Source organism: Polyergus mexicanus, unplaced genomic scaffold (assembly GCF_030449975.1).
Source record: "Polyergus mexicanus isolate NDT 795.1 unplaced genomic scaffold, iyPolMexi1.0 SCAF_1, whole genome shotgun sequence".
NCBI lineage: Eukaryota > Metazoa > Arthropoda > Insecta > Hymenoptera > Formicidae > Polyergus > Polyergus mexicanus.
The window spans coordinates 2,288,279-2,310,565 of record NW_027223321.1 but is presented as its reverse complement, the minus strand read 5'-3'; the positions used below and the strand labels follow the sequence as shown (position 1 = coordinate 2,310,565).

Here is a 22,287-nt window from a genome sequence, read left to right as displayed (position 1 = left end):
AATGTTCATCTTAATTAAAATCATAAGGATGTTACAATTAAAATTATGCTTGGGAATGAAACAAAACTGAATGAATTTATGCCGTATAATAAAATTTTGGCAGTGTTTATTTTATTTCGTAGACAGATCACGAATGAACAGTACAATAAATCATATGGCGGGAATTGTTAATAAATAAAATTCCGTGGAAACAGTACGTGCATTGTGATACAGAGAAGCCAAAATTCTTTCAGGATGTGATGCAAGTTTTCTTCCTTTTTTTGGTTGATTTGACGAGCATTATATTTTTTTGTCTTTTTTTTTTTTGTTTCACACTTTCTTTGTATGGCGCCGGACAGTCATCAATAGACATGAGCTGCAAAAAGAGAGGCGTGTTGATTAAACGCAAAGCGGCAATTTCTCATGCTCTTATGGAAAAATATTTAAAATGGGAGAAAGATAAAGTATTTGAGAAATATGATAAAACGACGGCGATTAATCGTAATTAATCGCACTTGTAATGCAATATCGAGCTGAAAAATTGTCGATTGATTACTTTTCCATAAGAGCTTAATTTCGAGATTCCTGCTGGAGGAAGTATTATAAATGTGAAGCAATATTTTCAGAAATGAAAAATTTGGCATTTTTTACGCTTACAATTTAATGTTTTACAACAAATTATGAAATTGTCCTCCTATAGGAATCTTCATAAAATTCAACAGTGAACGACGAAATTGTCATACTATGTACAGTTAAATATTAGAAAACTCGTAGGTCTTTACGCGTCCTCGTTATATACGGTGTAATATTTCAACTGTAACAATAACAATAACGGTTAATCATTTATCCTTTGATATACAAGATAGCGAATATAAATACGATATATTATATGGGGCATTAATATCAATCTCGCTAGATACGAGTTTAAATTTAACACAGCAAACTGCAGTTGGCGAATTACATCTATGCAATTATAAATATTGCTATTAGCCGAGCATAGCATATCAAATTAAATAGAAATATTATACCGTGAACGAGGTTCCCCCAGCATACTCGTCTGGGGGTATTCGTGATATATTCAATACACAAGTATCTCTCACTGGGAGAATTCAAAATATACTGTTGAATATACATATTAGTCGATGAAAAAATGAAGAAGAAACAAGTAAAAAAATGAAATGAGGTTGTATTCGTAAAATATATAGGTTTGTAAATCGTGTACAGGTTCTCGTGGGAGATGACGATTACGTGAGAAATTAGGATGTTAACAAAACCCTTTGGCTACGACGCTTTTGGCTGGACTGTCACTTCTGTCTTCGAGGACAGTCTCCGAAAACGGCTCATGTTTTTATACTAAACATTGATCTCATAAGCAATGAATATACTATGAGGCTTGCTAATAATCGCGATATGCTGATTTTAACGCTAGAAGGTAAAAGTTTTTATATTTTTATTTTATATAATCTCAAGATAATTTTTTTTTTTATACATTAGTAAAACACATATATAGATAAACACACAAAGTATTCCCTTATCGTTCCATTTTTATTGATACCAGATAGAATTTAAATTTTACAAGAAAAAAAAAAGATTTCCAGCTATTCGAAAAACTTATGCAATATATCTCCTTAACGAATATCTTACATCCTTCTAGGGTTAACGACTAATAAATGACGAGTATGTATCAAGCAGCAATCATAATTTGCGGAATGAAGTTTTTAATCACTGTTGCAAACAATTATTCCACGACTGGGACAGACAAATATTGTCGGGCACATACCGCGTGTTCGAGAGAGATTGTGTCAGCGGCTTCTCGGCAGAGAACGAAGAATAACGGCTCGGTAATTAATAATTACCGCAAGGATTAAGGAACATTCTTGTAGCGATAATGCAGTCTGGGAAAAAACATTTAAAGAAAAAGAAAACAACCGAGTTAATACACGAATACGTATATGATTGGAATACACGGGGGAAGAGAGACAGATTTCCCGATATAAGAGAGTATCGATACTGTAAATTACTTTTGTGAAAAACACTGATGAAACACGTGGTAGCCTAAGGGTTAAGAGACCCAGAATCTCTCATTCAAACAGCCGTCGTAGACATAAATCGATTACGATGTATATACACGTTGTATGATCACTCATCTGTTATAATATCTACTTGCATGTTAATGGCGAGTATAATATGGCTTTAATATGGCGCAAACGGAGGATCGGTTTTCTTTTCTCGGAATGAATCGTAATGCGCCACCACGGCTATCCTTGCCGACTGATTGTGTGATTACTGATCGGACTTATTAAACGAGTAAATGGGGTGCGAGGGACTGAACACTTCGGCCATTTTAATCTCTTATCGCTCACTTTTTTTGCTTAATGCGTGGTACGTTTATTATACCACGGGCTGGTAAAGTGAAATCGTGGAACTGGCTGCGAATAATAGTAGTATAAGTCTCCTGAAAAATGATAGACATTTGTTTGCTGTAGCATCGATCTCATTATATTAAATTGCATCAAGCATTTTCAATTTCAAATTGATAGAATCGAATCTATCGTAAATTGACATCACTTGTCTTTGGTGAGATCTCAAATAGGTAGAGAAATCGAAAAGGCGTCTAAGAGATGTCTGAAAGATATCTGTAATGTTAAAACGCCTTTTGGATATCTTTTTTAACGTATATTTATTCAATCTATAAGAGAGAGTCTTTGTAATGCTTGTGTATGTGTTCTCAGCGCAAAATAAAAAGCAACTATTTGCTGAGACAGCTACACGAATAGAATTTCCGTAATCTTAAAAAACGTGGAACGTACTCAAAAAGTCAAGCTGACCCAAAATGTCGATTTCGCCAGCTTGGCACCAGATGTTCTCTCAATTTCGCAGCTCAGCGAAGCTGAGACATGACGTTGCATCTGTGTCAAAATTAGCAACAACAACGCCGAGGTGCCAAATATCTCTGTATGGCCGCGACGATTTATATTTTCAATCGAGGCGAAAAGGATATTCCGACCTGTTTTCTGACGTCGCAACTGGCGACGATATTTACCGTTAATTAGCGCTAAACTAGCTAATCCATTTTTCAAGAAAATCTTTAAATATCAATCAGGCGATGCAATTGTCGCATATTATTCTTTAATTGTTGCATAAATCTTTCATACACGGAAAAAAAATGTTGTTGCTTCAATTAAAGTCTACGTAACGTAAATATTATTCAATAATATTTTTATTAGACCAAATATCTGGATAGTTGTTTTAATAATCCAGATATTTGGTCCAATAAAAATATCATTTGTCGGCAGCCCGTGATGTAGACTTTAATTGAAGCAACAGCATTTTTTTCCCTGTAGGATTATACAATACATGTCATATCTTAATTTTTTGAAAAAATTTTTTTTAATCTGATTAAGTAAAAAGTTTTCGCCAGTAGAGACATTCCTGATTATTTCATGGGGCATTGATAAGGGTAAAAAATTACCGAAATCCGTACCGAAACTGGGACTATTCTACTGATAAAAAGGTAGACGGCTGTATGACTTCCAAAAGCTTACATATGTTTCGAAAAGGAAAGAAAACAAAAAATACTTGTCGTGCGAAAAATATCTCATCTTTCATAAGACTCAACCTGTATTTAAATAATGTATGTTAATTGCATGTTATAAGAGAAACGCATTTTATTCTAGATTACTATATCCCAATCTAATTCTTTTGTCTATTCTTTATAGTAAAATACTCATAAAATCTGTGAAAAAAATTTTTTGTAATTTTCAAAGAATTATAAAATTGAAACAGAAATGGCTCTCTCGTTTGCATCTTGCAGTACGAATTATTTGAAACAATAGCCATAATTGTAAGTTTTTTTGCACAACATTTATATGGGATTTGCGTGATTCCGATATAACAATAGTTTTAAATCTTTCAATAGTAGTCTAGATTTAAATTTGCGATTACGAATATCTAATTAAAGAAAAATAATAATTGCAAATATTACAATTACTGACTACAGATTCTATTAAGAAATTTTTTATTACGAAAATATTTTACTTAGATATTTTAAAATAATGTCTGTATCAATCTTTTTTTATATTCAGTTTGAAATTGCAGGATTTTAACGCATAATATATTAACTGTAATATAAATGATTCCAATGTCGATATCTCTTAATAACACCTATAGTCAGCGACCAATGCCACCGAACGTCACATAAATTTTCGTAATCACTTGCCGCGAGAACGTAAATTTTCACATTTGAGATGAAACTGTCATCATTATTGAATCAACTACATTACTATTAATCTATTATATTATATATATATTATATTATCTGTCTAGTAATCTCAAGAAAATTGTACGTTGGCATCGATCTCAGCTTGCCATGGAAAAGAAAAATGGGCCGGAAGGCCATGGTATACATACCGAAGGGCCTGATGGGATGTCGGCTCCACAAGTAGCTACGTTTAATTGGACTGAGGTAGCTGTCCCTTAGATAGAACGGTGTGCGATACTGAGCATAGCTCGGAATATAGGGTGCGTAACTCGGGTACCACCATGGGTCCCGGGTGAACGCACTGATGGGCGCCATCGGTGATGGTTCCAGGAGATCGAAGAATGGCTTCTTACGTAGCAGGACAGACGGACGCGGCAGAAAGTAATCGTCGTCCACGAGATTACCTGCGCTCGAGACGATTTTAATTCAGATCAATTGAGAACTGGTTCGCGGATGGTCGTCGAGAGCTGCCGAGAGGTAAGGGTAGGGGTGTATTGTTCATAAATATATACTATGTTATATAAGGCCGCTTACACAGGCGGCTGTAAATTGACCTTGAGATCCCTCTTGTGTGAGCGGGGGTATAGAGCGAAATATTATTAGCAGCGATTGTTTAGCAAATGCTGAAGCTGCTAGAATGAGGTAATTTCTTTATTTACAAGGTTCGTTTTAAAAGATATTTAAAAGAGCGTTATACGCGCGAAATAGCCGTGATAATGCTATAATGAAAATTAATAAATGTTTATGTAGGGCAATTTGAATTATACGTCTTGCAAATATCAATAATAATCAGTAATAATCATATGATTATTATTGATTTTTGAATGAAATCTTATTACTATAATCAATAGAACATAAAACGAAGGAGCAAGTATATTTTTTTATTGAAGATCAGTGAAATTCATAATATAAATCTTGTGTATTTTAATAAGTGACATTTTCATTGATTCAGTTTAAGAGAGAGGTACTAGACGAATCACATAAATCTCGCGAAATACGCGTCTTGACATATTGTGTATTTTAATATTTATCATTATCAATCGCGTAAATTTGACATTCGTTCATCGACGATTTATTAAAATGCCACGCGATTTATTCGAAATCTATCGCGAGTAGTCGACAAACATCGTCTATATATTTTCGGAGATACATCGCGGACAATTATTTATAATTATAATTTGTATTTTATTTCGTATTTAATTCACTTATGTTAATAAGAGAAATAGTAATTGTCTTAAAACGGGAATGTGTGCATATTGTTTATTATTCAATTATTATTTATTATCAAAATATTAAAAGTGCACGAAGGTGCAGCGAGGTGTAACAAGTATAGCTGCGGTCGGCAAGACGCTAGAAATCCTTCAATCACGCATTGCATTAACCAATCAGAATAAATAAATCTTTACTCTTTTTGTCCTGATTGGTCAATCAAACGCTTCGAAGCATTTGTAGCGTCTTCCCGACCGCGACTAGCATTGCCGCGGCGCGGCGTGAAGTTGGCCGCGCAATTTTCAAATTTCCTCTGTCGCGCCCGGCGCTCATCCATTGCACTGGACGCACTGGACGCGAGACATCGTAGGAGGACCGAAGCTTCATTCGATTATACTTCTTTCGCGTTATTTCTCCGTCGCAACGTAATAAAATGCACGTCGCGCAATTTTAAATCGAAAGTGTGATAAAGAATGTCACGGAATCGTCGTATTTCAACGATTAACGCGTCTGTCGTTGCAATGATCGCAGCTAACCCTGTCGTTGCAGGAAAGTGGCGGAAAACGGTGCAAATGAGAGGCAACGAAGGAGGGAGAGAGGAGGTAAGGGAGATGTCGAGCGACAGAGCTTGTGAGTAATTTATTATTTATATTTTATTTGTTATTTAGGCGCGAATTTATATTATCCGAGGTACAAAATATTTATGAAATTAAATATATTTTGCGTTTGCAATACCTTAACACAAGATTATATTTTTAAAAAGAAAGATATATATATATATTTTTTTTTTCTTTAAAAATATAATAAATATATGTTAATAAATATATGTTAAATATAAATGATATGTTATATATTTATTATATTTTTAAAGAAAGATATATATATATATATATATATATATATGTGTGTTATATATTTATATAATTTATATATATATATAATTTATTTATATAATTTATGTTATATAGTTATATATTTATTATATTTATTATATTATATGTTATATATTTATTATATTTTTAAAGAAAGATATATATATATTATATCTTTCTTTAAAAATATAATAAATATATAACAATCATGCACAAACAAGCGGGTAAAGTGAATTGTGTTTGAATTTGCATCGGGCAATGAATATTGTACATTTGTGTTTTTTCTACTCACCGTGAATGTCGAACAATCGTTTTGTACTGAGCGGTGGGCTTAAATGACGAGCCAAAAGCGGTGATTTACTCGGGTAGAGTCTGTCGATGTCCGCCAATCGGTTCAGATGGTCGGTCCAGGCTTTCTCAGCGTCGAATGATTTCGCTGTAATTTTGCCGTTTGTAGAAATAAAAACAGAAATTCATCGATTTACAACTTTGCCCATTTCTCTCGACGAACGCGTTGCGAATACTTTTTGCGAATAAATTTGATACTCTTTTAAGTAATCTACTTTTTAAATAATTTATTTTTTAATAATTTAAATAATTTATTATTTAAATAATTTTGTATATATACATATATGGAGAAACACATAAAATCTCTGAATAACTTTAGTTATATATTATATATAAATATCTCTAAATAATTGTATCATAAGATTATGCTAAATATGGAAAAAATTAAATTATTTTCTCTTTGTTTATTGACTTTCAAATTGCTCTTAATTGCTATATTTAAATTGATGCATTCGCTACGTTTCGTTCAGAATAAAAAATATAATTGATATATTGATATAGAGAAAAATATATCTCGAGCTTCTCGTGTCATTACGTTTATCTTAATAAAAATATGGCAAGCGCACAAAGGAATAATGTTTGAATGAATTGTATGAACGTATTCAAATAAGTTAAACTCAATCGGATGAGCGAATATATTATAATTGCTAATGTCTAAAAACTCTATATGTTTTGTGCTCAATTATTATTATATTTATTGATTACTATATTTAATGTAATATATACAATAAAATATATTTCTTATTCTAGTTCCTTTTTGCGCTAAACAAAATGTATTACAGATAAAAAAAGCGGTTGATTTAATTAGAAGACATCTTTGATCCTAAAAACATATACATTGTTTTTTTCTCTTTTTTTAATTAAAAAGAGGACCAACATATACTTTTTGATACTCAATCAAAAATTTAAGTTTCATATATATTTCATTATTAATTTATATAATCGATTTTTCTGATTAATATGTTACTTTTACATTAGTTCCTAATAATATGTCAGATTGATTGAATTTGTTTATATGGCCCAAAATTTGCCGAATTAATCTTTGCTTTGCGCTTCATTTTCTCTTTCTTTTAGTATTTTGTCCTTAGCGCACAAGCAGTTTTGTTCTTAATCACTTTCGCAATATTTGTTTTTGTAATAACGCAATCGCTTTATACGAAGCACATAAATACACAAATACATCATGCAGGAAATGCAGTATGCGTTATTAATACATTTTATTAAACAAATTGGGGAACTATTTGACAAACTACAAATATATTATTTCTAAATATTATAAATATATTATTTAATCTATATGAGAATTTAATAAAAATTATGCAAGTTATACAAGCGCGCGATTCTTGTTATTTTCGCGTTTAATTAGCGAATGACGGCTCTTTAAAATATAATTAGGGAGTTCGTCGAAACTTTAAGTTGCAGTACATCAACTGGACGAGTTATTTTAAACTGTCGATTAAAGTTACAGCTCGGTTTGTTTATGGCAAGTAGAGGAAGTTAAAAAGTACTAGGGTTCTGTTCCTATGTTTCATATTCTTGTAAGCCGTGCGCGTTTACTAAAGTATCAAATATACTTTTTTTATATCATAATAAGTTTCTAGACGAAAGCTGGCATAAACTGACGCCACACGCACGAACATGTGTGTAAAAAATAAAAGGAATATCAGAGTTGTCACAAAAAATAGCATGACGTTACGTAAAGTGAAAAAAGCATACTAACCTGGTGGAAAAAAGCTGCTTCAAAAAGTCGATGACGAAAAAAGTTGCGGCGATTCGTGTCGAACAAAAAGCGGCTCGATTATCAAAATTTGTAATGAAAAAAATTAAAGAGATAACGAGATCTGTATTATTAAAATACGACTCATGTACCTGATTGTAGATGATTGTTCAGACTATGGCTTACCAAAGTATCTTTCTATTAATTATACGCTCGGCGCTATCCTTGAAACTAGTGAAAGCTCAGCATTAGCACAAATTATCAATTTTATAAAGGAAAATCGATTTTACTGTATGCGTTTTATACTGTACGCTATCACTAAATAGTAGCTTTAAAGCTGCATATGGGTTATTTAATTTCTAATTAAAATTAAATATTTACTTAATATTTGTGTTTAATCTATCTTTCTTTTGCTAAAATGACGACTATATTTGATTTATTAATATTTTTCATTTCGAGTTATTGATTTGTGCCTACGATAGTTTTCCTAAGTTCCATAATCAGTAGCGTTTCATATTAGTTACTAATTTTCTACTTTCTGTCAGAAGTTACACGATTAATTTATCACATCGTTTAAGCATCTTAAACTCGAGTAACTTACGTAAAATCCTTCATTAAAAATCGGTGCCTATTAAAATCCGATGCGTAATCCGATGTGAACTATATACAGTAATTGCGGCAATCCTGTATGTACGTTGCGGCGATCCGTGTACGTCCGTGTAATTATCATAAATTAGCAGTCGTTAATTATGCAGTTCCAGTCAAAAGAATTACATTTAAAGGCGGATCGCTTAAAAGCTAGAAACGGGTTTCTGGGGAAGGGAAGGTTCAAATTAACGAAAAAAGTACATGCCATATTCTGAAAAAGATAGAAATTTCTGGATCTGGTTGTAATTAATTGAACGTTAATCTGTCCATTGTTAGTAAATACGCGTGCATGTATTATTATCGATTAGAGCGTGTATTAAAGAGAACTTTCGATTTTTCTCGGCATCGCCTTGAATCTCCTGTATTTATAATATCACTTTACGTTGGATCATAAAAAGGAATCTGTTTATAAGTTATTATAAACATTATATATATATATATATATATATATATATATATATGTATGTATTTATAAAGAGAGTTTTTGTGTTTGTGAATTACATTATAATTATAAATATATATTTTGTGTGTATATATTTGCACTATTATGATATTTGTTTCACTTGTACGATATTATATGTATGGCATAAATATATATTTGTATTAACAAAAAAAAATTTATGAGGAGATAGGCAATATTGTAATGTCTGAAAAATCGGAAGCACGAATTAGAACGCGTAAGCGTCGAGAGAAAATTTCCAGCTTTTTCAAGTTTTGGCGGCCATGTTCTATCTCAATTTATTATTATTATTTTTTTTTAAGATTTTTGAAAAGGAGGATCCTTTTTCGCCAGTTTCGTTCACATACGCATGATCCATATATGTCTTATTCCCTTCCAATAGAGCTCTCATACGGTCACATCATACATTCTATGCCAATACATGCAAATCCCTTTCGTTTTTACAATTATTTACTAATTTGTTATACGCTTGCGTGTATAATCATTGCCTAAAGTAGCGTTTATGACGATTGAAAAAATCAGTCTTCCCATCACTCTATACCATTTTCGAGTCGCTTTTTTTATATTTCCCTTTTGGCTCATTGATTTTTCTCAATCAAGCTGTGACCTCCACCTCAGCTGCAAGAGTTAAGGATTTCTGAATAGTACGTGCCCGCATTCTGTCTCTGTAATTGTCGCATGTCAGAAATCGAAAAATAGAACGCGAAACGTTTAAAAAAAATCGTCAAATGTTTTCATAATTTCCTCCACAACTATTGTCTTTATGAAAAAAAAAGAGAAGAGAAATATAATATACACATATTTTATTACTTAAAATAATCTACTTTTTTATAAAGAGATAATATCTAACACAATTAGACATATCTTTTTCAATATATTAGTCATCAATAATTAAGCACAAATATTATATATATTTAAGACAATATATAAATTTATTTTTCTAAATTTATTTTCTGCACATTGTATGATATATCATTTCATATATTTTATCAGACTGGAAAAAATAAAAAAATATAAAATATGAAACATAATTGTAGCCAAAAAATGTTTACCAAAATATTAATTTATGATGTATCTTATTAGATTTTGTTTCTATAAATTTTTTAATATACAAACTCGTAGCTTCCCCTGTCTCGTTCTCATAAATCGAATTTTCAATTTCAGTTCCCGATCGCATTGCCAAAATAGTCTTGTAAAGTATTTATTTTCACGGAGATTCACGGGATTTTTACGATGATCGTCTTAATATGTATATCAAAGAGAAGGAAGGATCGCGTGTTACCTTTATTTAGGGCTTTAGGGTTATAAAATGTATCGTGTCTTGTATTAATAAGCGGGTAACATTCCGTAAATAATAAATTACGATGTGTTGTATAGGTGTAAACTGATGTGTATATGTATATGTAACTTTATTGCTATGCACACAAGATCTTTTTTATACAAAGTTGTGTTATCCTATACAGTGTTTATGATTTAGGAGTATATGTTTTTTAAACGTGTAATTCAAAATATTGACTAATATTTAAAATTTGCTAATATTATAATATTTAATTTAAATATTAAACTTCTAATATTCAAATTATTATGTAAATAAAATATCTATCTAATCTTTTTGATAGTTTGATGTTTGATAATTTACGTTTAATTATAATTAATAAAATCAACAAACATTAACAAAAAATTGTCGAAAAATCATGGCATCGCATTTTTAAAAAAGCGCTATCGATTGTAAAAATATGATACGCGAAACGATCTGTTAGGCGTATCTAAAACGCTAAGCGATCACTCGCTTGCTACATCTACGGAATAAAGAAGTATCTACAAATGTGTATGTATAGTATAACGTGTTATAAAATAAATGTGAAAATATTTTTTTTAAAGCGGATTTATACTGGGGAGAGGATTATGCGCACACATGACATTAGTCGATCGTCTTTCGTAAGCAATGATGTCGCGTTCGGGAAGTGAGCACGATTCGCTCTTTGGTCTCCCATTTTCGGGAGATCTGTTGGCGTCTAAGGTCGCTAAAATCGATGATGCGATTCAGTATAAGCCACTTGTTGGGTTTAGCGCCTGAAAATCAGAAATGAAAAACCTCTGCTCAGCAGCGTGCGAGACCGCATACAATTGAACGAATTGACAATGATACCCCATTTCGATGACTTTGAATCGTTACTGGACATATACGGCGAGCTAGAAAATATATTGTTTCTAGAGACGAGATCACAGGACGACACCTCGGGCACGTATGATCCACGTGTGATCCATGAACGACGGTGAGCGATGATCCGTGATGCCTCGATTTAACGATAGAAGATGATATTGATAATGGTCGAATCACTTGTTACTCGTTGAAATTAGAAATTGATTATAATTATTAGAAGTATGCGATGTAGAAAAGAGCAAATTCTATATATTATAATGGATATATATATATATATGTATTTCAAGTTTATTTAATCATAATCAATAATGAAAATTCTCTAAAATCTCAAAACCGATAATGTTAATGCTTCTTATTTTTAATATGAAGATAGATTATATATTTATGAGATGTGATATTTAAAATTTATTAAATTAGGATATTAAAGCGATGATGAAAAGCAATGTTAATTCAGCATAGGCGTACTTGAGACGGTTTTGTAATATTTGTCATAATTATTATCATATATCGGGATCGAGATATAATTTTGATATAAGAGGAGAAATTTCGTTAAAAATGTTATAATTCATCCCAGGCTGTCTTAATTGTATGTTATGACGGACTATATTCTATCATAAATCTACAACTTGTCAACCTCGATTTTGAGTTCAGTCTCGATTAATAATTAATTAGGATCTAAAAATAAGGATGTATGACTCTAAGTGGAACATCGCGAGGCAGAAAAGTCTTCAGAGATATTGAAACATATTGTACATATATTTATACGTACGAATAGATATGCATGTGTTTATATATATATATATACATATATATATATATATAAGTCTAATAACTTATAGATACAAAGAGATGCGTAAAATAATTAGTATTACACATGGTATGTGACGTATGAAGGTATATATAGATATGATTATTTTGATTATTATTATTGTGATTTACAATGAAACTAAACAAACGAACCAATTGACACATACGTTCGAAAAGTGCATACGCATTTTACACGTCGGGGGGGGGGGGGAGTGGCACTTAGTAGCATAAAATCGGGACCGCGGATGAGGTAAACGGTGGTGGTGGGGGAGGAGGGGTGACAAGTCCTTTTTTTATGATTGTCTCTTTCTGTTTGTTCCTTCGGTTAAGTGTGCAGGCAAGTGTGGAGGGCAAATATATGGTGTACGATACCTCTCCGGGAAGGCGTTTCTGGCTTCTGAGAAAGGCCCGGAGGGTCGCGTGCATGCATGCGTAAGATGTGACAGTGTCTTTCTGTCAAGAATGATAATCGTTTGTTTGTTTCTTTTCTTTAAGAACACCGGCCAGAAGCCAAAAGCACCGGGTTGTTATACATCGAGAACTTAATCTAGGAAGATTCACGAGAACAAGTGTAGTTATCTGTTAACATATTTTGGTACGATACGGTTTGGTGATTTCCGTGATCCATTCTGCGCGTTCATGCTTTTCTCTTATTCCCGTCACCCGATTCTATTCTCGTCTATTTCACTTACTTTCTATTTTTTTTTTTCGCCGCGTACTCTTTCCCCATTTTTTTCTCGCATTCTCTCACACTCCCTCTCTCGCTCTCGTTCGATATCGAGGTATTATAAGAGTTTTCGTTTCGTTTCGGGCTTTCGATTTCTTTCTCTAAGACGCCGTTTACTTTCTTTTCTTTCGCTCACAGTTCTTTAGTACGTACCGGGGGTGAAGCGTTCTACGGGTTTGTATTGGTGGGGATACAGCTGCCTCGGCGAATAACCGTAGATCTCACGGTGCACGGGTAGATACCTGAAAAAGAAACGTAATTATGTTAATATTATATTATTTTGCAGAATAGCGGCTAAAAATATCATGAATGTCTAATTCACAGTTTTTAATATTTAATAATTTTTTTAAATATCTTTCTAATATTTCTTTATTTAAATAAAATTATAAAAATTATATGTGTGAAGTTAAAGTTATACGTGTAAAATTAAATATTTTGCTACGACATAACGAATATTATAACTAAAAAATAAGAGTGAAATTTTACTTAATCTGGCACAAATTTATATTTAGATTTTCGTATTTTTTAAATCTCTGTCAAGAGAATCCATATATTAGAGATATGTAAGGGATACATTTATTAGAACAACATAATTGTTAAAAAAATATGACAATATGGTTTTTTCTTTCTGATATCTTATTATTCTGATTTATAACTATTAATTGGATATATATGTACAATATATATGTTTTTTTTTTAATCGTGAACCGAACTTTATTTTATACGCGACTATATCTAATGACAATGAACGAAAAAGTAAAAGAAATACGCATACACACCTGTATCCGGGAACATTAATACGATCGGCTGCGTGAATCGGGTTTTCGAAAATTGATTTTCCATACGGCCAGGTGGATTGCAGCTCAGGATAATCCGAGCGGAAAATGCCACGGGGCCTGTGAGTGTGTTCGGGAGCTCTGATGTCATCAGTGCCTGTTTTTATTCCGTTTGATTAAAAAATATTAAAACGTTTTCTCGTTAACATTACTTATAAATTGAACAACGTAAACAAAGTATAGAGTTTCATAATATAATAAAATATTCGAAAAAATTTAACAAGATGCTAAAAAGTGCATATGCATTTTAAAATTGGCAAATATAAAAAGTATATTCTTATATTTTATTGAAGCTTCTTATTTTTTAAAAATAAGTTTTTTTGGTAAATTAAGTATGAAAACGTGATTTATAAATATATATAATTTTCTGAAAAGATGTACTCTTATAAAGAAATATTAGCTCATTGTCGATGCGGAAATATTTAAACAGCTCGTTTTATGCGAATCATTCTGTACAATTAATATAAATGCAAGACGTACAAATTGTTGGAAATTTGAAAATAATATTACGCGGATAATGTACACATCTCACCTTTCAGGGCCCGTACATAACTTTGCCAAAATTTCGCCTTTCTTGTGATGGGCTCGTTGCGGCCGATCATATCGAGATTGCTTCTGAATCGCGCGTCCATTTTACCACTCTACTGAACTGCTAACCACACTCGTTCGCTAAAGAAAGCGAGCAAAAGAAAACTAAACAGACAGTCAAATAAATATGTCATCTTTTTTTTCCGCCTGCCGGACCCATAAATCGCGAGAATGTAACAAAAACGAATTTATCGAGTTTCAAATCGTTTGATGTTTTGTAGAAACTGCTCTTCCTCGCATAAAAGATTGCCGTACACGTGGGAGAAGATTGTCAGAAGGCAAAGTTAAAAAAACATATAATGTATCTTAGAACTATTACGCTTTTTATATCATAGATTCTTTTAGCAGTTTGGATGTTAATCAACTTTCTGTTAATAAAATGTTTCAACTATTTTTTCGCATTATTTGAACAATGTTTTTATTTTTATTTGAGTATTATTTTAATTGAGGTAATATTGAAAATAGCATTTAATTAAATTTTTATTACAAAAAATTAAGTTAAAAATTTTTCAAGATAAAATGCAATAAAACATGTAAATATAACATTGTATAATATTCAAATTCTCTACAATCTTTTATGTATGTGTACGGCATTTTTAATTAGTAATTTACATGTTAAAGGAATAGAAAATACGATTAGATACACAAGAATGTTAGAAAATGAAGAAAGCCATGCAAAAAGAAGTTCTATGTTAAAAGAATTTTGACTCTTTTATTTTATTTTTTTTTTAATAGAATAGAAATGAATCAATTTATAGATTTCCTCTGCAAATGCAAATAAAAGTAGAATTTTTACGAGAAAATCTCATGATAAGCGATAAACAAAATTCCAGTGGCTTGAGGCAATTGCATAAGCCACATTAAATTTAACGATTTACGTAGGTGTATCTGTGCTTTTTTAACCCTGCTACGGTAAACTGTGCGCTATTTTCGCAATCCATTATCGTGAGGTAGCCATTCTCTTTATTTATGCACGGTATATAAGCCAATCCTGATGAATGAATTTGATTCTGAATGACTTCAGAAAAAAATCGCCGTTCTTAGTATTTCTTGCGTATTATGTTTTACATATGATTTGATAAATATTAAAAATAAATAAGCGCGTTATATAAAGTATTATATATAAACGTTAAATAATGTTTAATGATATTAAAAGAAAATATAAAAAATTCAAAAAAGTTTTAGTGAAAATTTAGATCTAAACATCGTTTTTTATATAACGTGAAAAATTTTAACATTAAAAAAAAAATGTTCTAACGTTATTTTTAAATCGGACTAACGGTATTAAAGACAGATTTATAATTCGAAAATTATTGTCACATAACGGTGTCCCGTTTTCGATCGCGTGCAAAAGCAGGATTGGTTCGTAACGTTCTTTGCATCGGCCAATCGTAGTCTGTAGCAGAAAATGGGAGCAACGTTTTTCTTTTTGTTGACGCAACGGATGGCGCTAATTTTAGCGTCACGCATACTTCATAGTCGCCCTGGATCGCCCGAGCGTTTTCGTAGACCCGTTTCATTCTCGACGCGAAGACTGAAGGTCGTGAAAATGTGGTGAGAAAATAAGATTTCTTCGCGTTGCTCTTATTTAAAAAATATATCCGATTTATTCTTGTATTAAATGCATATATATTAAACGAATATACGATATAGTATTAGCACATTATATTTAACAGAAATATCTTAAATTTGCGTTGATGCTTTTCAATGCACATTATTACAAAATAATATTAAAATTATAAAATTTTATTTTATATTTGGCAACGTTTTTTTTTTTAGAATCTACGCAAACAAGAAGCAGTGTAATTTTAGATTCAGAGCTTTCTAAAACAAAAAAATAATCAAAGCAGAATAATTTTTCTAAGAATACAAACCTCTTAAAGTTGCCAAAATTAGATTTTAATTAATTTTGTCAAGTTTTCTAGAAAAAAAAAAAAAAAAGTTTAACGCTGTGTTAAATACTAAACTTTGATTAGATCCGTAAACGGTTAGAAAAATAGCCGGGTATCTAAAGTTTTTTTGCGATTCGTTCTCCAGTCTGCACACAATTCTCGAAGCGGACGAAAAGGAAGGTAGCGCGACGCGACGTGACGCAAGAGTCCCGGATTCGCGGTCGTTATATTTAGATCAGCCCGGGCCCCGGTCCGTTTTTAGTTGGTAACAGGTGGGGAAGCGTCGCGAGAGAGAAGTGCCCCGTGCTCGGAGACAGCATAGTCGACGTATCTTCATGTGTGACTTTGACCGATTTTCGCGAACCCCCATTGGAGGCTCATGGTATCTCCAACGATAATGACCTTCGAAACCCTGCACCATGGCAGTTCTAATCGCCGAATCTCGAATGACGCATATAACTCAAATTTATCCCATTTATGATCTCACGTTTTGTGGTTAAAAGAATTGTAATGCATCTTAAACATAACGCGTCACATATATTTAGAGAAAACAATTTTTTTTTTTTTTTATATATTTTAAATCCCGGAAAAATTATATATATTTTCTCTCTATAAAAAATCTAAATCTAAAAAAAAAATTCAAAAGTGATGTTTTCATCATACTTCGATTTAATAGTATTCCATTAATATGAAATCTTGTGAGATACATTAATAATATATTGTATGTGTATGTGATTAATTGTATATATATAAGATTAACTGCAGTACCGCGCGTGTTGGAATCTTGATTCGCCGGAACTTCTTCCACTAGATCGCATTCTGAAAATATGTATGTCCGAGAATATCTTGACCTTAAAATCGTATCCACGTGGAAATGGGTTGAGCCGCGAATACATCTTTGACGTGCTAACCAATTTGCGCGGATTTCTATGGGATACTGCATTGAAACGAATTAAGAGAGATTTGTCAAAGATCTCTGCAAGAACAAGCTACATGTATAATGATAATTAAATCAAATGTATAAAGCGAGTGAAAAAATTGCGCGATTAATGAGGGGATTTAAAGCAAAGAATCGCATTTTTGTCGCGTGCGTAATACAGATTGTGCCGCGATGATGCAGCGCCGGAAGAAAAGTGAAGGGGAAAAGTGTGGGCGCGCGTGGTAGAAGGGATAGATTACATCCCCATCCGGACGCGCGTGGTAATCTAGATGGCTTCTAAAAATATACATGGCACGGTCAAGCAAATCATCTGGGATGTGGGTTCAAAAACTGAAATACGTCCCACCGTTTGCACAGTCGATACTTCGCGATGACTCGAAAGCTCGATTAATCATCATTGAGATATTTTAATAAAGGCTAGTTGCTTTTTATAAATGAGGAAAAATCGATCTTTAATCATATAAATATGTGCACATTTATTTTAAAGTGCTATATGAGAATATTATATTAATAACTTTAATACTATATAATATCTAATATATTATAATACGCGAAGCTTTTACAAAAAAAAAAAAAAAAGGAATATTAAAGCAATATTATAGACGCTATTATGTGAAAATAAAGTTTCGAATATATTTTTTTATTATCGCGTTTTGTGGTTTATTGTATGCAAGACGGAAATTCGCGCAATGGTTTGCGGATACGTCATTGCGTTACACGCGCCATGAAAGACGCGTGACGCGAAGAATTAAATAATCTAGAGATTTGGCACTCTCTCGCTAACACGTGCGGAGCTTTAATGTTCCTCCGAATGTGCGTTGCAACGGCATTACGGTTTACGATCTCTATGGCACTTCCACCTGTCGTCCTAACATTCTTGGCTGAAAATCGCGCAGCACCCGCGCCACGCGACCTCGTAAGACAGCCAAGCTTGACATAACGTCATCCGATTAAATAACAATACATTATATCCATTGTTAAAATCCACATTGATCCAAGAATAAACTTATAAAGCGAATTAATCATCGATAGTTTAGGAACTATTGTTATAAAAAAAAAATTTTTAGCTTTCCGATTTGATTATAAGCGCTTTACGTAATTACGCTTTACGGGATGAAGACTCACGATGATTAGTACGTCATATAATGATTAGTCTTCGGAATAAAAGCGTATGCTTGTTGTGTACATTGATAGTGCGATTGACAGTGTTAGAAAGGAATGTTGAAGATTTGTCAAGCGAGAGCGGTCGAATGCGAGTTTCATTAAAATACACGTTTCTTTAGATTCTGGGAATCGCGTGGCTCGTCCGTTAGAAGTCCGTAGATTCCGCGATTCGCGTGGAGAAAAACTTTCGTGATATTAATGTCGAAAAACTTGATCAGCACCGAGGAGATCCGGCACCGTTACGGTGGTGAAACGCGAGAAGCACGCGGGAAAGTAGTAAGCGTCCGCTCGTGTCAGACGGCGCCGTTTGAAATAGGGACACGCAGCGACACCGTGGATTTCGATTATCGCACGTTTCATTGCTTTGGCCTTGATCTCATGCACTGTTTACGTTCATTTCTTTTATATTATATATTATTTAATTATTATATATTATTTTACATTATAATTTTAAATTTGATAAATAAAAGAAAGAGAAAGTAGATTTTATCATACGTTTACTTGTTTAATACGCTTTTAAAGATAAAGACAGATTTCACGAGCAAAAATAAATTTCTTTATATTATTTACTTTTTAAAGAAGTGAATTATAATAAAAGTATTATAAAAGTTTGCAGGATCAAGATAATTTTATCGCAGCAGAAACTTTATTTTAAGCAAAATCTAATATCATGTTTTGTCAAGATATTTAAATAATTTGACACCATTGGCATCCCATTTATTGCGATAGATTAAAATTTAGGATCGATTATGATTGTTTGCAATTATGTTAAATTCGATCTCGAGGCGGACAAAAAGTAGTAGTGTCCCAATTTGGTCGGACTTGTCGTTTAACTCGGCGAGACGTTGGCTAGCACTTGCGATGACGTACTCCATAATATTAGCAAGTCCATCAATCTGGAACGCATTTAGTTAACTAGAACTAGATTTCGTAAATTTCTTATTTTAAATTTTTCAATTAGAAAAGTGCGCACAGATGCGGATGACGATGTACAAATAATATTGGATTAATAATAGACAAATAATAAACTGGAAATTAGAATGTTCTTTTCCAAATAAATAAATTATAAATTATTATTAAATATATTATAAATTAATTATTTATTAAATAGACTTTTTTTTATCGGTCATGATTATAAGAACACTTAATATTTTTTTTTCGGTAGATTTAAAATTTATTTTACAAAAATTGTAATGTTTGTTTCATCTAAATGAATTTATTTCAATGAAATTCGTTTACCGCTGAAAACAATTAAGATCGCCCAAACTCTTTCAGCGACAAAAAAATATGACAAGAATGTGAAATTGAAATCGCGACGATTTCCCTTCATTGATAGGCAAATTATATATATACTGTCGACCGAGAATAGCCGGATCAACGCGATCTATCAAGATCGACGTGTTTTTGTTTAGCCGTTTCCTTTCCACTAATTTGTATATATATATATTACACATTTTATATTTTTTATATTTTTTTATTATATATATATATACAATAATAATATATAATACACACACACATATATATATATATAAATATATATAAAATATAAAAAAATATATAATATATAAATCAGTAGAAAGGGAACGGCTATAACAGACACGTCGGTCTTGGCGGATCGCGCAGATCCGGCTATTCTCGGTCGACGGTATAAATACGCGATCGCGCGCGCGTGCGCCTTACATAAGCTTTAAACAAATCTCTGCCAATTATTATAAACAATTTGCCATTCTGTGAACGATTGGCATAAGCTCGACAATCGTCAGGCAGAGTACGCACAAATGCCGCGCGAGCCTCAAATTGGTATTGCAATAAAAAGGAGACGGAGAGACTACCGTACGCGCGCCGGCCATTGCCAAGTCGCTTCCACGAAATTAGAATGCACCGGAGGCGAGATTACGACTATAGAAAAAGCGGGTTCGATAAATTTCCGACGTTAACAAGAACCGCTCTGTAGTCATTGTATTCATCGTATGCAATAAATCTAACTCTTAAGAGAGCTCCAAATCATTTTGCAGTAGATTAGATCATTTATTAGAGCGTCATAAATTCTTGTAGATTCGCGTTCTCTTTTCAATAATTTCTCCGAAAAATTGTCTATATTTATTGCTTGTAATTGACACTTTTCGACGATTATCACGCAATTGCGTTAATGAATCTTTAATCATTAAAATCTTAAGAGAGAGAGAGAGGGAGAGAGACAGAGAATCTTAAAAAAAAGGTTATTTAATTAAATGAATAATATCGTCAAACATGGGTTAGAATATTTAATTACATTTCGTGCATTTTTAATTGTTTGTGTATAAATCTTTTTAAAAAATATAAATACTGAAAAATTAAAACAATATATGTTTAAAAATATGTAAAAATAAATATATAAAATTAAAATGAAATTTTTTCCTAACAGAGAGGAATTGTCTATTGAATAATTGAATAATCTTTTATGTTACGATCAATAACTTTATTTAGATTGTAAAGAAATTTTACAAAAATCAACAAAGCAAACATTTAAATAACATATATTACGCAATGGCGCAAATTCATCATTATTTTTTCATTTTATTGAACGATATCTGGATATTTTTATATATACAACTGTACTTGATTTTAAATATACAACTGTCAAAGAGAAACGTCATTGTTTTACACAATAAAAATAACAATTCGGTCACGCAAAGCAAAAATACCGTATTAGACGTGAAAGAGATCGCGATTATTAATGGCACACACAAATAAAATTGACATAGATTAAAATAATATTAAACAATTATTGATCGATGAGGTAAGATTAAAATTTCCTATATTTCAAGATATAATTATAATAATTTATTGTTATTATCTCTTGCAATAAACTGTGACAGGTCTGACATAATTATAAAATTAATGCTCCACAATTTCTTTTTCGTTTACATATATTGTTTTTCATACATAAATATAATTACATAAACCAGAAATATTAATTGAAATTATCGATTAATCTTCGTCAATTCATGAGTATATGTTAGTGATATCATTAATCACACACATCCGTTTTACACACACATACACACGCACGCAAAAGAATGAAATAAAAGATAAAGTAAGTCGTTGGTTAACATATGATTAACACGCGTTCTCGCGTGAATGGTTAATGGAAGAGCGAGTCCCTACTAAATAAATGCGTCGCAGCAGAGGAGGACCACGTTCAATTAGGTATTTCTTTCTTCACTGCCACACAATAGATCGAGGACGCGCTCGTTTTGAGACGCATCGGAAAATCGGGCTGTTTCTCGCGATCTCCGGTGATCTCCCCTCAATCATCCCTTCGATGCACTCGCGATGGCGCCCACGTCGCCCTTTCGCTACCCCGTTCTCACCCTCTACATTTGTAGCGAAAACTTCTCCCCGCGGTTCTTTTCTCTCTCTCTCTCTCTTTCTCTCTCTCTCTCTCTCTCAAGGAAAGAAGAAAGAGATCTTGCGATTTCGGACCGGTAATTTTTTGATCAGAGAGAAAGAGAGAGAGAGAGAGAAAGAGGGAGAGAAGTGGAAAAAAAAAGAGAGATGCAGGCCTTTACCTAAGTATTTCGGACGACCGTTCGGTTCGAGGATTGGACCTTAGACTGGACGGCTGCCGCCAAAAGTGTGGACTAGTATATCGCTGGTGCTATACACGGTGGCGCCGATCTGGCGACGGGT

The 22,287-nt window shown here is 32.5% G+C and overlaps 2 protein-coding genes and 1 long non-coding RNA gene across 9 annotated transcripts in view; 1 reads left to right on the top strand and 2 right to left on the bottom strand.

The window, feature by feature from the left end:
• Positions 1-4,503, top strand: part of LOC138944843 (serine/threonine-protein phosphatase PP1-beta catalytic subunit) — a 14,292-nt gene extending 9,789 nt beyond the window's left edge. For 2 of the 3 annotated variants that reach the window (XR_011448887.1, XR_011448884.1), the window contains one exon: positions 4,306-4,503. The gene's annotated coding sequence lies outside the window, so the exon portion shown is untranslated. Of the gene's footprint in view, positions 1-1,203; positions 1,223-4,305 lie in introns of those variants that run through there. The other variant, XR_011448889.1, reaches the window with a different exon arrangement.
• Mf (myofilin) overlaps positions 1-22,287 on the bottom strand; it is a 23,871-nt gene extending 1,584 nt beyond the window's left edge. Inside the window, exons 1-8 of one of the 5 annotated variants that reach the window (XR_011448893.1) lie at positions 22,167-22,287; positions 14,561-14,697; positions 13,972-14,125; positions 13,346-13,434; positions 6,614-6,757; positions 4,390-4,644; positions 1,760-1,874; positions 72-355 (exon numbers count right to left, since the gene is read on the bottom strand). Coding sequence is in view for 4 of the 5 variants with exons in the window: in XM_070315976.1 (XP_070172077.1) it covers positions 2,352-2,434; positions 4,390-4,644; positions 6,614-6,757; positions 13,346-13,434; positions 13,972-14,125; positions 14,561-14,660 (825 nt within the window). In the remaining variant the exon portion in view is untranslated. Of the gene's footprint in view, positions 1-71; positions 356-1,759; positions 1,875-2,342; positions 2,435-4,389; positions 4,645-6,613; positions 6,758-13,345; positions 13,435-13,971; positions 14,126-14,560; positions 14,698-21,762; positions 22,013-22,166 lie in introns of those variants that run through there. The other 4 variants (XM_070315976.1, XM_070315984.1, XM_070316002.1 and 1 more) reach the window with 4 other exon arrangements.
• On the bottom strand, positions 9,761-13,339 carry LOC138944936 (uncharacterized). The gene is made up of 2 exons (XR_011448894.1): positions 13,158-13,339; positions 9,761-10,112 (listed from the first exon to the last, which is right to left on the bottom strand). It is a non-coding gene; the product is annotated as an uncharacterized lncRNA (long non-coding RNA).